The 14477-nt window shown below is 42.7% G+C and overlaps 1 protein-coding gene across 42 annotated transcripts in view; it reads left to right on the plus strand.

Annotated features, from left to right (window-relative positions):
* MAP4 (microtubule associated protein 4) overlaps window positions 1-14477 on the plus strand; it is a 157793-nt gene that overhangs the window by 114685 nt on the left and 28631 nt on the right. For 22 of the 42 annotated variants that reach the window (XM_069561520.1, XM_069561523.1, XM_069561527.1 and 19 more), the window contains 2 exons: window positions 59-1123; window positions 1849-1968. In XM_069561520.1, coding sequence (XP_069417621.1) covers window positions 59-1123; window positions 1849-1968 — 1185 coding nt within the window. Of the gene's footprint in view, window positions 1-58; window positions 1124-1848; window positions 1969-3920; window positions 7257-14477 lie in introns of all 42 variants that reach the window. The other 20 variants (XM_069561500.1, XM_069561503.1, XM_069561507.1 and 17 more) reach the window with 1 other exon arrangement.

The following is a 14477-nucleotide window of genomic DNA, read 5'->3' on the forward strand; positions in this document are numbered from 1 at the left end:
TGAGCAGGCAATGATGGCTCCTAAGTGTCCAACTAAGTGTCCAACTTACTTCCCTTAGAGCCAGCCGAGAAAGTAGAAATGGCATCAGGAGAAGAAAGAGCACCAGCAGAATCATTGGAGATGATGGTGAATCTGCAGGCTGCTGACATGGTGCCATCTCGAGAAGCAGAGATGGTCCCACCTAAAGATGTGGTGCCAGCCACAGAGACAGAGGTGGCATTGGCTAAAGACGTGGAATCACCTACCAAACCAGATGAGGCATTGGTCAAGGACGTGGAATCATCCATCGAATCAGATATGGCCTTAGTCAAGGATGTGGTACTACCCGTACAAACAGAGGAAACCGCAGTTAAGGATGTCATATTGCCCACAGAAACAGATGTGTCTTTGGACAAGCACCTGGCACTGTCCACAGAAACAGAGGTATCCGCAGCCCAGGACATACTGCTGTTCAAAGAAACAGAGAGCACACCACCTGTTACCATGGATTTGGCCTCAGCTGAGGGCACAGTCCCACCTACAGACCAAGAGATGGCCCCAGTGAAGGGTGCAGCATCACTCTCAGAGATAGACGCGCCCCTGGATGAGGACATTGTGTCATCCACAGAAATACGCTCAGCCAAAGAGAGAGCCCTGTCCTCAGAAACAGAGGTGGCCCTGATCAGGGAAATGGGACTGCCCCCAGAAACAGAGGCCGTTCTAGACAAGGACATGGCTGCACCTCCAGAAACAGAAGTCATCGTGCCAGTCAGAGACATGGCTCCACCCCTGGGAATAGAGAAGACCCTGGCCAAGGACGTGGCTCCACGTCAAGAAATAGAGGTGACCCTGGGCAAGGATACAGTTTCACTTCCAGAAACAGAGATGGCCCTGGGCAGGAATGTGGCTCTGCCCCCAGAAACAGAGGTAACCCTGGCAAAGGATGTTGCTCAGCCCCCTGAAACGGAGGTGAACCTGGCCAACAATGCAGCCCTGGCCAAATTCTCAGAAGCAGAGGTGGTACCAGTTCCTGTTAAGGACATGGAAACTGCACGGACCCAGGAAGCAACAAGTGAGGATTCCCAGTTAAAATCTCTCCAGGATGAGGGACAGTCAGCTGTACCTCCTCTTATGACTTCACCAGGTATGGGCTTACATTTACTTGCAACATTTCTGTCCGTGTAGCCTCCAGAAGGGTAAGGGACAAGCGTCATGCTAGGTAGAATGAAGACCGCCCACTGTACTTTGCGAGCCTACACACATTCCTGCTCCCCTAGACAGTTTTTTCTCACATCACCCTCCACTGGCTGCCAGCCCCTTCGCCATGCTTTTTCTCACTCATCTTCCTGTTTTCTTTATAGATAATTGAAGATTGAAGAAATTAAAGAGAACTTTCACAGAATTCCACTTGCTCATGTATCTTACTACCTGTTTCTTTATCTTAGACTCTGCCTTCCCTCTTGTTGCCATCAGCAAATGGTCCTTGCTCCTACTCATCAGGGCCAGCATCTTTGTCTTAAACTAAATCCCGCCTTGTCTCCTTATGCACATTGCCCTGGCCATTCTCTCTCTTCCTGCCTCTCACCAATTTGCGCCACTCCCCCCACCCACCCTGCTTTATATTGGATCTTTCCCACAAACATGAAAACAGTTGCTATTTTTCCCTTATGTTAATAAACAACAAAAAGAAACCAACCATTCCAATCCCCCTTGCCCTCCCCCTTCAAACTACCACTCCAGTTCTCTCTGCCCTCATAGGAGCATCCCTCATTCCTCAAAAACTGTCCCCATTTCCAGTTTCTGCAAGGTGGAGAGGTAGCTGAATCAGTGCTTTTCTGAAATCTTTGTGGTTTTGATTTTTACCTTCAGAAGCAGTCGTGGCCATGGGCCAAAAGCACAGCTTGCCAACAGATGAGGATTCTGTGTTAGAAGAACTAGAGCAAAAGAAACCATCTAGTCAAACTTCTGAGCTTCCTTCAGAGACTTCAGGTAAGTCAGGAAACAAAGTGGCCTTCTGAAATCACTTAAACTGGGAAAGATGGGAAGGTGTTAGAAGACATTGTTCCTGGTTATAAGGTGGTAGTCATCAGGACCACTTACGAAGCCAGCTCTCTTTCTTAACGAGATTTTGTGTTGATTAGGCAGAGAGTCATCTTGTTAGATATTTTAAGGTTATCGGTGCATCAACCCAAGACACCTCATCCAAGACAGCCATTTACTGTTATATCCTGTGTCGCCTTAGGCAGGTTATTTAGTTTCCTTATATCCAGTTAACTCAGTTCCAAGATGAATGAACTGGTCATATGTTCTGTCACTCCTTGCTACTTACAGTTCGCTCCATGGCCCAACAGCTTCAGCCATTACCTAGGAGCTTATTAGAAATGCAGGATCGTCGGCTCCTCCTTAGGCCTTTAGTCATAAGATGCATTTTAATAACTTTCCAGAATGTAACAAATTCTTAAATACATTAAGGAGCCTAAAATACTTGCTAACTTGAAAGTTGAATTATTCAGTGAGCTTCACGCGGTTTTGATGCTAAGCCAGAAGCATGTACACGTGATTATCAACTTTATCAACTTGGTGATTCTTTGTCTGCTGTTCTGTGACTGTGGTTAGAACATGCACTTGGGGGCAGGAACCAAGACTTAGTTCACTTGGAATCTCTACTGCTTTGAACACTGTCTAGCACCAAGTAAATAAATATATGACTTTTAAAATGTTGTTTTAGTGATTTAGCATACCATTAAAGATTTCTCTAGTCCTTGTGTACACGTCATGCTAAGACATAAGTTCCTAGGCATGAACTCTGAAATCAAAGGTTTATATAGCAATTGAATTAAATAGTATAAGAGATAGCACCAAATAGCTGTGGATTAATAGCCAGGTTAAAAGTTATAAATGCTGTGAGCTGCTAAAGCCTAGCTATTTTCAAGAAAAACAATAATTGGCCTGAGGTGTATTAAGTAAATGATAGGATTCAGAGGACATTGGCGGGATAAAGACAAGAACAAAAGTCACGGTTTAAGTATTTTCATGTTCTTTGAAGTCATTCATTGCATCAGACTTGGCAGGAGCTGTCCTAGGCTGCTCTCGCTGAGCCTCTTTCCAGGATCTTGGATCCATACTGCATTCATTAACTAAGAGGCCAGAGGTGGTACTAGCTGACTTCCTGAAACTTTTCCAAGGATGCTCACCCTAATTGTTCTAATTCATCACTCTATTTTCATTATGTATAGATCTCTGTCTTTGGGGAAGTACCTTTAGCAACAGAACATTGAAATTTAACACATTGGTCTTTTCAAAGTAGGAGGCTCTGGTTCTGAAATAGTGTGGCCGTTTCTCTGGCCAAAATACTAATTCAGTAACTTTCCTTTTTCTTCTTTTTTCTCTTTCTTTTTTTTTCCTTAAAGTAGTGTAGTTCTGTTTTTCTGGTCTGTTTCCCAAGTAATTGGTAAAATATTGATAAGTAGTGTAATTTTGGTGACAGACTATTAGAATTGTAAAATCATATGTATTTCGTTCAGTTAATCAGTGGGACCAAAAGAGGAGCTTACCATTGTTATTAGCTTGGGAATTATGTACCTGTTAACAATAATTATAAATAAGCATCAGTTGAGATTTATAGGTATTTGGGTGCATATTATACAGTTCAGAAGATCTCTGTTTGAATTTCTTTTCTCAAGTTTTGAATATTTTGTAAATCTGTTTTGGGGGAAAAAAAAGTCTTCACCTGAGATGAGATGATCTTGGGTCTTTGCTAAATATTTGTTAATCCCAGTTAAGAATGAGAAATGTTTTGGAAAAAACTGTTTTCCTAAATGAATCAGTTTGTGGGTTGGTGAAAATGTCACTGTTTAAATGTCAGTAAATGGATTTTTGAAAAAAGAAACAATAACGAGGGATTTTCTGTTTGGAATTTTAGCCAGCTTCATGTATTGCAGGTACCCCTCCCACACAAGCCAAACCAGCGTGCAGACCCGGTGACCGCAGGTCCGCCCGGCCCACCCGGCCCAGGCCTGCCAGGGTCCCTCTCGAGCTGCTGGGAGGCTCTTCTCCACGGAAGACTCTTGATCCTGGGCTGGGCCCCTGCCCTTTTTCCGAGCTGGGTTGGGTTTCTGGTTCGTCTTCCTATGGTGAGCCTGGGAACCAGAGGAAAACTATTCATGGTGACTTCCTTGAACCCCAGAGGGATCTTGGCAGGGAGGCCTGGGATACAGAAAGCTCACCAATGATGATGAAGAAAAAAAAGAAGAAACCAAAGCAGAAGAGGTATTCTCAACCCCGGGCTGGGGGACCTTGGGATGATGACAATGGAGATGAGTCTAAAGGTTCTTCCTTTGCCACTGAGTCACAAAAGTCAGTTGTGCCCCCCAGCCAGCCCACCAGTGGGGGCACAGAACATGGACTAGTGTCCAGAGAAGACTTGAAAGGGGGATGTGAAACCGATTCCAGAGAAGCCAAACTGGTGGTTGAGGGCGTTGTCTCAGACAGTCTAAGTATTCTTTCACATCCTTTGGAAGAAGCCCCGAAAACTCTGGTAAATTCTCAGCCCAAACAGAGAGTTGATGCACAGATGAAAGGTAACAAGGCAGCACCACAGGGCCAGGACAAGAAACTGCTGCAAGATGAGTGCAAACTGCAGGCTGCACCCCACCGCCAGACTCCTGCGGATGACAGCCAGACACTCAGCTCCCTCAGTCTGAAAGGACCCCTGACAGAAGTTTCTTCACACAAAGTAGAAATTCCTTTGGAGGTCCGACCCAAAGAGGGTTGCTCTCCCATCATGAACCAAGAGGCTGTGGGTGGAGTTTCAAAACCCAATGCAGCCAAAGAACTGCCTGCTTCCATATCCACTTTGACAGCAGGTCATCCATTAGGAAACAGTCTAAAAGAAGGGAATGATGAAAGTAAAATGACTGAACTGCAGAATGACAAACAGAAAGAGTTTTCTGAAGGAGCTGAAGAGGTTAAAGAACTAAAAAAGGAAAGTGTTCCCAGGCAAAGACATGAGAACAGCATCTCTGCTTCTGAGCAGCTGCAGGACACGGTGTTAGCTCAGGCCCCTGGACTAGGGAATGAACTGTTGAAGAGAATGGCAGGTGAAGGCAAAAGCAGGAAGGGAAGGACAGGTTCTGGGAAGGTGAGAGCAAGTTCTGGGAAGGTGAGAGCAAAGTCTGAGCCACCATTCCTTGCAGATAGCCAGGACAGCAGAGCTGTCTTTGTGCCAAGTGGGAGGATGGCTACTGGGGATAAAAGCGAGGAGGTGGGGCTGGATTCTTCAAAGCAGCCAGGGACTGTGGCTGAGCTCCCTGAAGCAATAGTAATGGGGGAGCCTAAGGAGATGACGGACCCTAGGGGGGCAGGCACTTTGCAGGCATTGATTCCTTTGGGAAATGGGTCAGGCATGAGTCAGGCTTCCAGTGCTAGAGCAGAAAGAGGCGCTGTAGCCACAGACATGGGGGTCAGCAACCAGAGCAAGGAGGAAAAGTGTCCTTGGATGGGTCATGAGGCAGCTCCTTGGATTTTTGAAAAGCCTAAAAAAAGAGTCAGTGAAGGCAAAACCAAAAAGTATAAAAATAATTATTCCACACAGCCTGCTAGAATGGAGAGGAAGGAAGAAATCCTTAACCCACCTTTTGTAAGGAAGGATGGGGTTACTGGTAGTACTCCCCATCAAAACAAGGAATTAGAACCTACTGTCCCTTTGTTCTCATGTATATCAGATACACCCACAGTGGAAGTAGTTGACCAGAAGGGTAGAAATGTTGAGGTTAATTCTTTTGAACTTGAGGCTCTTGGTGGAAATAAAACAAACACAGGCAAGGATTCTCCTATTACTGAACTGGCTTCCAAGATGACAGGCGTGAGTTGCCAAGACCAAATCCAGGGGGCAGGATTTGTTCCTTCAGTCCTGGATGAGGAGAATAAGACAGATGTGGCCAAAGGGCACACTGCAGTGGCTGACGAACCAAATAAAAGGAGTAATGATGGAAAAAGCACAAAGACTAAAAATAGTTTCCCTGAGAAGCACACTCCGGAGAATAAGATAGATGCAACAAAAATACATGTTCCCATGGAAACCATAGGGGACCACAGAATTGAAGGAATGGGCTATGTGGACGAAAATAGCAATATTACATTTACCTGCCCTAGAACTCCACCAGGGCTGATGAATAAGTCAGTCCCCCTAGAGGCTCAGGAATCAGCAGCCTGTGAAAAACCACCCACTTCTGCTTCTCAAGTAGTAAAGGAAAGTGATTCATTTCCAGGCACCTTGACAGAAAGTAAGCAAGAGACAGCTTTAGCCCAGATTCCCAAATTATTAGAGGTAGATAGTTACAGCAAAGATGGAGTCTCAAAGGAACAAAGATCCAAGGGTCCCTCAGCTATTATGCCCTCTATGAGCACAGGAGGAGTTGCCTCAACTCTGACAAGAGCCATAGAAACAGTTAGCAATCATTCTAACTGCCTGCAGCATAAAGGTGAGCTTGCTGGTGCCGTGAAAGATGAAGCAGGCAGAGATGGAGAGCATGTGATAGGAGACTCTGAGTCCATGCTCAGTGGTGCATCAGAGCACTCAGTAGAGAAACCCACAGAGCCGGCGACAGGGGGACACCTTCTTTCTGGAGTGCTGATAAACGAACCTAGCCTGGCAGGTGAGGTCAGACGCCTAGAACCATTTGCAGATAGGAGTAATTTCCCAACATGCCCAGTAAACAAAGCGTCTGAGCAAGGTTCTGCTCCAGTTTCAATTCCTCACCTACTGGGAGACAAAGCACAAAAGCCCAGTTACTGTGAGGACCAAAGTACTGAAGGTAGAGATTCCAGGGGCCCAGATAATTTGAATAAGGAGGTAGATATGACTCTCTCGCTTCTAGAAAATGAAAAGGATAAAAAGGATAAATTGGAGGAAATCAGTCTGGATTCTGACATCAGAGAAATGGCATATGTTTCCTTGGCACCACCAGAACTCCAATCAGATGTCTTAGATGGCAAAATTGAAGTGACTTCTTCAACAATGATAGATGAATTAGTAATAACTGCTTCTGAAGCTCCTCAACTCCCAGAATCCAAAGGCAAGATCTTGGAGGCACCTAAGAAAATGACAGAAAAATCTGAATCAAAGGCACTGGGAGAAGGGAAGAAGGAAGATAAAAGCAGAGCGGCCGAACCCATGAAAGGCTACATGAGACCTACCAAGTCCCGAGGACTGACTCCACTTTTACCAAAATCTACCATCCAGGAGCGAGAGCGATCCAAGCAGCTCAAGTCCAGTGGTATGCACCTGCCGTGGGGAAATGTGTGTGCTTGTGGCTTTTGGTCAGCATCAAAAAGGCAAAGAGCTTGTGCTTTGGTCTCATTCAGACTCTAACCATCCTTGTTAACTGTTGATTTGTTGGCATGAAGACCTGTAACTGCTAATGATGTGTTTTCTGCAGCCAAGGCATGCATGCCTTGTGTCCAGCTTGGGAGGCTGGTGACCTGGTTGCATGCCTTTTTACCCAGCACTGAACCTTGACTTTCAGGGGAAGTTGAATTCAAACGATGAATTGTTTAGCAGGAAGCCTGTCACCATCCACAATATTCTCAGTTGAACGACCAAAATAATGTGCCTCCTATGCATACAGCCAAATTTTAACCATTAGGATTCACAGGAGGAAAGAAAACATTTCGTGTCCAGCTGTGTTGGGGATTTTTTTTTTCCAGTATACGTAAGTAGCTTATGCTGGTGGGATTCAATATCCAAATTGCTTTTGGAGTAAATGGAAATGGAAGGCCCTTTATGGTAGCCTCCAACCAGATTGGTAGGCACAGACTTTATATATTTGTGTTTCTCATACTGGGAAATGATCTCTCAATGATGGACTGTATCTGTTTTTGTTTTTTTTTTTCCCTGAAAAGTATACATCTCATCATGGCCTTTGAGGTTGTTCACAACCTACCAACAATGCTGTTTCTTAATCACTGTTTCCAGCTTGCATGAGGTAGCTACTAACTCCAGAAATGAAAACACGCTGGTTGGCCTTGGGGTAGCCAGTTAGATTTTTGGAGGGGCTTCATCATGGGATGGTGTTCTGCATGGTATGGACTTGTTATTTTGGGTAGAGCTTGTGCTTTGCATGAATTTGTACCCAGTAAGGAATGTGTGTTCTGTGTACAGTAGAGAATGCTTAAACATTGTTATTTGCCTAAAACATTCTGATCTTTTCTGTTTTTGTATCTTCTTTCTATTAGCTACCCTATTGTCAAGGCCAGAAATGAGAATGTATGTAAAGTGCTTCCAGCTTTCATTCAGATTCCCAGCCCTCTATCTGATTCATTAGTTGCAGCTTCTAGACCCTTTCTTTTGTTTCAGCGGTAATTAAAAGATAACATGTTAAGTTTTCTGAAACTTAGGCATCTGTTTTAGCTCAGTGTTGCTGGAAAATGTAGAGGATTTGTTCTGATTGTTGAGGAAACAGGGCGGATGCAACAAGACTTTTGGGCCCCTCCCTTGGCTAGCCACCCTCAGAGACATATGTTAGGAGTAGCTTTGCAGAGTGGCCCAGGAGGAAATGATGTATCTTAGACAAAAAATCTTCTCTAGATTTTATCACACCTTCTCCCTAAGGACAATCTATCCTTTTTTTTTTTTTTTTTTTTGCTACTTAAAACTTTGGTAGGTAAAATTAAAATTCTCAAAAATTAATTTTTGAATAGGCTAATACATTCACATGATATAAACGGATATGCAGTAAAATGTAAGTCTGCTTCTCTCTTTTAAGCCCCATGCAAGTTTCTCTTTGCAGAGGCAACCAATGTTTACAGTGTCTTACACAGCCTTCCAGACAATTTATGCATAAAGAATCAATGACATGTATTTCCTGATTTTATAAAAGTGAGATATACCGTGCATAATGACATGTACCTTGCTTTGTAAACCTAATTATTTTAGCGCTCTTTATAAATCAGCAAAGCAAGGGGCCTCAGTCTTTTTTTAAATGTGTGCATGTGGGCCAAGTCATGTCCCACTCTTTGTGATCCCATGGACTGTAGCCAGGCTCCTCCGTCCATGGGATCTCCAAGCAAGAATACCAGAGTGGGTTGGCATTTCCAACTCCAGGGAATCTTCCTAACCCAGGTATAGAACCCACACCTCCTGCACTGGCAGGTGGATTCTTTACCACTGTCACCACCTGGGAAGCCCCCTTTTTAAATAGCTGTATAGTATTTCATTGTATGGAAATAACCCTAATATATTTTATTACTTCTTTATTGATAGATATATAGGTATTTTCCTTTTTTTTTTCCTATTAGAAACCAGGTAAATAAACTAATCTTGTACATACAGAATGTCATACTTCGGATATACTTTTAAAAGTACATCTATATAATAAAAAGGGGCTTTGAATTTACACCTCTGGCTTGAAGAATATGTATTTGTCATTTTGATCGGTGTTGCCGAAGTTCCTCCTTGGGCCGAGATGCACCGGAGCTGTTCTCCACCCCGATATAGCCCAGTACTTGCTCCTCTCTACTTTCTCTAATAGTGCAGTTTTTCTTTTTTGTTAGATGTGCCAACCTATTAGGTTAAAAAATTCATTCTTGGTACAAGTTTATTTTGTGTTTTGCTTCTCAAATGATTTGCTTTGTTATCCAGTTTATGAAAGCTGTATCTACTCTGAGTTTATGAAAAATTTAAATTTTTCACATTTTTAATCTTTCTGATCAGTGTAGTATTTACTTATTTGTTTCTCTCTGTGTGTTTGTTTTTTATTTATGAGATGTGAGACACAATTAGTTGATTTTCCTTCTGTGTTGGGGTATTGTATCTCCCTCTGAAATGCCACCTTTGTCGTGCTCTAAGTAACACAGTGTGGCTTAATAATGTTTTAATATCTAATAGGTCTAGCCCCACATCTCACCCTATTTTTCACAGTTTTCCTTACTATTTTTGCTTATTATTTCATATAAACTTGATAGTTAGTTCATAGTTTTGCAGGGGGGAGTCAGTCAGTCTTGTTCTTGAAATCACAGTAAATGTATAGATTACCTACCCTAGGGAGAGTTGTTGTATATACTGAGATTTTCTATCCAACAACATAATACATGCCACGTTCAATAATATCACACGTTTTAAGTTTATGTGTTTTCATCCCTTGCTGGTATTTTGATATTTCCTTTGTGCATATCTTGTATATTTCTAGTAAGTCTTATTTGAAGGTATTCAGAAAGCAGGTGAATGTTCCAGTGCAGAGAGCATTGAGCAAGGCTGTGCTCTGAGGCAGGGGACTGCGTTGGAATATGGGGAGTGTCTGGGTTTGTCATGGGGAACGGGGCAGGGTGACCCCTTATGCCCAACCACTGTTGGTTCATGTGGGCTCTGATGTTTCATCTATAACTGGTAACAGACCTGGGTTTAGTAAATTTTACTTTTGTTCCTCACTTTGAATCATCTCTTGTGGTCAGATGGTGTTACCCATGGTTTTCAGGGTTTGAACAATGTGTTATTAGAGGTATCCATAAAATTAATAGCAGTTACCACCTATTAAGTGAGTACTAAGTGCCTAGTTGTCTGTGGGTAGGTAGGTGGATAGTCACGTACACAAACACATGCACTCACCCTACGGTACTTTGAATGATTCTCCCCATTTTACACATGAGAAGATGGAGGCTTCCCATGTTATGACTGTGGAGGTCATGACCATGGTAAGGTCACACAGATAGTAATGTGGCAGAATAGAATTTGAACCCAAGTCTTTCTGACTCTCAGGCCCATGCTTTTCTCATTCTTGCCTCAGAGGGACCTTCTAGAGGCTTTTGGTTCTTAAAAAAAAAAAAAAAGGTGAAGGTTGATGATTAGTAATTATGTTTTTTAAATTCTAATACCTAAGTTGTATTACTAAGCACTTTTCTAGTTGGAAAATGGAGACACGTCATGAGGACATAAACTCAATCAGAATCTAATTTAGGACTAGAATCTAGGTCTGTCCAGCATTTTAGTCTCTAGGCAGAGACTATGTTTGATTTATTCATGTGTTCTCCCTAATACCCAGTATAGAGCTTGACTTTATATATATGATGCCTAATGACAGTTTTTGAATTATAAATGAGTTACCTTTTGCTAGGCTTATCTTCTTTGGAAGCAGAGAAAGTAAATATACTGCTAAAGTCTCTTCCAGCTTAATGATCCCTCTCTTGTTTTTTCATGCCTTAAGTTTAGGGAAACTTCAGCAGAAGGTTCCTTTGCATATTATGCATGTTGTTCTAAGCAAGGAACATTGAGATACTTTAGAAAATCTGAGCTCAGCTTGTCAGACAAGGACTTCTTTGGGGACTGTGTGTTTTGTGTAGAGGGGAGCTGTTTTGAAGGGGGGATCCTTCCTGGATTCTGGTATATCCGATGGCTCTACAGTAGGTGCTCCCCCAGAAGGAAGCCGGGGAGAGCTGGCCGTGGGGCAGTCATCACAGGTCTCCGTAGATAGGCCCTTCCCTTTGCCGCAGTGAGAGCGTTTCTCCCCTCTTATCTGGCTGCATTCCTTTTTCTTCAGTTTGCTTGCGCCCATCTACTGTCTTAGAACAGTTGGGAATATCAGTTTACGGTAGGAAATTCTCTTGGTGTGAAACTTGAAGTAATTTATAAACACCATTTATAACAGTTTCAAGGCCCTTGTACATAAATAAAATATGCTCAGCAGATGAAAAAATCATTTGTAATCTTAGAGCTCACTACAGTCTTACAACTGGAGATGTGCCTATTTGAGAATATCTTAAATGTAGTGCCATTTGTGAAGTTTCCTAATTGCCTTCTTCCCACTTTCCCTCTCATTTTCTGGCTTGTTTTCTTTTTACTCAGTTCAGTTCAGTTCAGCGGCTCAGTCGTGTCTGACTCTTTGCGACCCCGTGAATCACAGCACGCCAGGCCTCCCTGTCCATCACCAACTCCCGGAGTTCACTCAAACTCATGTCCATTGAGTCAGTGATGCCATCCAGCCACCTCATCCTCTGTCGTCCCCTTCTCCTCCTGCCCCCAATCCCTCCCAGCATCAGGGTCTTTTCCAATGAGTCAACTCTTCGCATGAGGTGGCCAAAATATTGGAGTTTCAGCTTCAGCATCAGTCCTTCCAATGAACACCCAGGACTGATCTCCTTCAGAATGGACTGGCTGGGTCTCCTTGCAGTGCAAGGGACTCTCAAGAGTCTTCTCCAACGCCACAGTTCAAAAGCATCAATTCTTTGGAACTCAGCTTTCTTCACAGTCCAACTCTTACATCCATAGATGACCACTGGAAAAACCATAGCCTTGACTAGACAGACCTTTGTTGGCAAAGTAATGTCTCTGCTTTTTAATATGCTATCTAAAATAAACACTGTTTCCACTGTTTCCCCATCTTTTTACTAGCTACGTATTAATGAAAGTTATTGGGAAATTCTGTATGTTTCATAATTTAAATCAGTTATCATTTGTTGAAACTTCCTGCATGCTCAGTTAAAACCCTTGAACAGTTCTGTGCTACTGTTTACCTTCTTTGAACATCTAAATGTTGTGGGAAATGAGTCCAGCAAATATTGGTTGTTCTACTTTCAAAGGAGTTTCTCCCCCTCACACTCCCTCACCCCTCACTTTTCTTTACCCTCTGACTGACAGTCGCATTGGAGGAGTCATACAGCAAATGAAAACCAAAAGTAACTTGCTTCTGACTGTTGGTGTTGTAGGTATTTTTACTTCTTTAAAATGTGCAGTGGACAGTAGAGGGGACTTCCATTCTTATTTTAACCTGTGACATTAAGTAGGTCATTCAGCCATGAGCAGACTAAAATTGCTGGTTTTTAAGCTATTTAGCAATGATGGTTATTTGTTTAAGTTTAGACAAAAATCTGATCGTCAGATAAACATTGTCTATTGCTCTGCAAATAGTGGACAGGGAGAATCCCAGGGATGGGGGAGCCTGGCGGGCTGCTGTCTATGGGGTTGCACAGAGTCGGACACGACTGAAGCGACTTAGCAACAGCAGCAGCAGCAACGTGATTTGGATTTTTTAGTATTTAGTTCATTTGTTGAACAAACATTGTAATGTATCATTACTCTCACATTCTAAGGGTAGATTGAGAAGACACATCCTTTACACCTCAAGGACTGTTGAGTAAGGAGATAACACATAGGTTTTATTCTAGTGAGAGAAGTTCTATAATAGTTTGAGCTATGGGAATACAGAGCAGAAAGTAACTTAAGTCCTCTTAGGAGAGCAAGAGAAAGCTTCCTGGAGGACGTGACATTTGGTGGATCTGGAAGTTGGAAGAGCTAGTAAGCAAGGTATTCTCTTTATCTTTTTCAGGGAGGCTATGCCTGGCTCAGTACTCAAAGGCCTGGGATTTTTAAGTTGTGCTTCTTGAAGGACTTTCATCTATAAACATTTTAATACTTTGGCCTGTTAAATGACAAAAATAATGCAATTTAGTATTGAACTTGATGTTGTTAACTTAAGGGAGAACAATCCATGGATTGGGGGCGTACAGTGGAGAGCAGTGAACCACTTTTCCCGAGAGATTCTAAGCAAGAGTGAGTTTTATAGAGCATTATAAGCGGCAACTGGGCGAAATAGGGCATGACTGGTTTTTGAGGCCTAGGGTTTCCTTATGTAAGGCTGGCAGGTCCTATTTTCGAGGGTAAGGTGAACTGGCTGAAGCTGAGTTGGAGGACTGTGTTTGGTGTGTTTTAGGTTTGACAGGTGCTTCCCTTTTCAGCCTGACTTAGATTCAGGGGCGACTGAGATGGCATCCATTTTGTGGATCCTGGTAAACTACCTTTATCAAAGGTCATGTAAATCAGGTAACTAGCTTCAGTTTTTTCCTTCTCTGCTTCCCAACTTTTGAGAGTTAATCAGGAAGAATCATGATTTTTTTTTGAGTTAAACATGTACTAAGAAATGGTTCCTAAAATTTAGTAGAATATGAATTTGAAATATTTTTGCAGACATATGTATTTATATATATAAACACAAGCAGCCTTTACTTCCAGGTAAGAAACTAGATTGCAGCTTCACAATCTTTAGCTGTTATTAGTGAAGAATGTCATCCATCACTAACCAGTAGACTTACTAATGATAATTTATTAGAAATTGTTTCCTGGAGACAGTAACTGGGAACATTTGTCAATCTGGGAAGTAGTTTTGTTCCCTTGGTAACTGAAAGAATGCAGAGAAGCCAGTTGTGGAGCATATCAAACCAAGGCCTTGAACAGGTTGAGTACAAGCTCAAGACAAAGGGCAAAAAACCAAAAATGTCTGCCAGGGCACCTGCTGAGATCAAGCTGTACCAGTGCCCTTGAAAGCTTGACAAGTAATTATACAGTCTGATAAAAGAACCGTAGAGGTTACCTTCTGACCATACATGCGAGAGAATCCATGCACTTTACTCAGACTCACACATAATGGAACTTAAAAACCTTCAGCCCGAAGGGCATTCTGAATCACCACTTGTCTGGATGAGTTTAATGATGAGAGAGATCAGGCCAAATG

The sequence above is a fragment of the Ovis canadensis genome, chromosome 19, assembly GCF_042477335.2.
Source record: "Ovis canadensis isolate MfBH-ARS-UI-01 breed Bighorn chromosome 19, ARS-UI_OviCan_v2, whole genome shotgun sequence".
In the NCBI taxonomy this organism is placed as follows: Eukaryota; Metazoa; Chordata; class Mammalia; order Artiodactyla; family Bovidae; genus Ovis; species Ovis canadensis.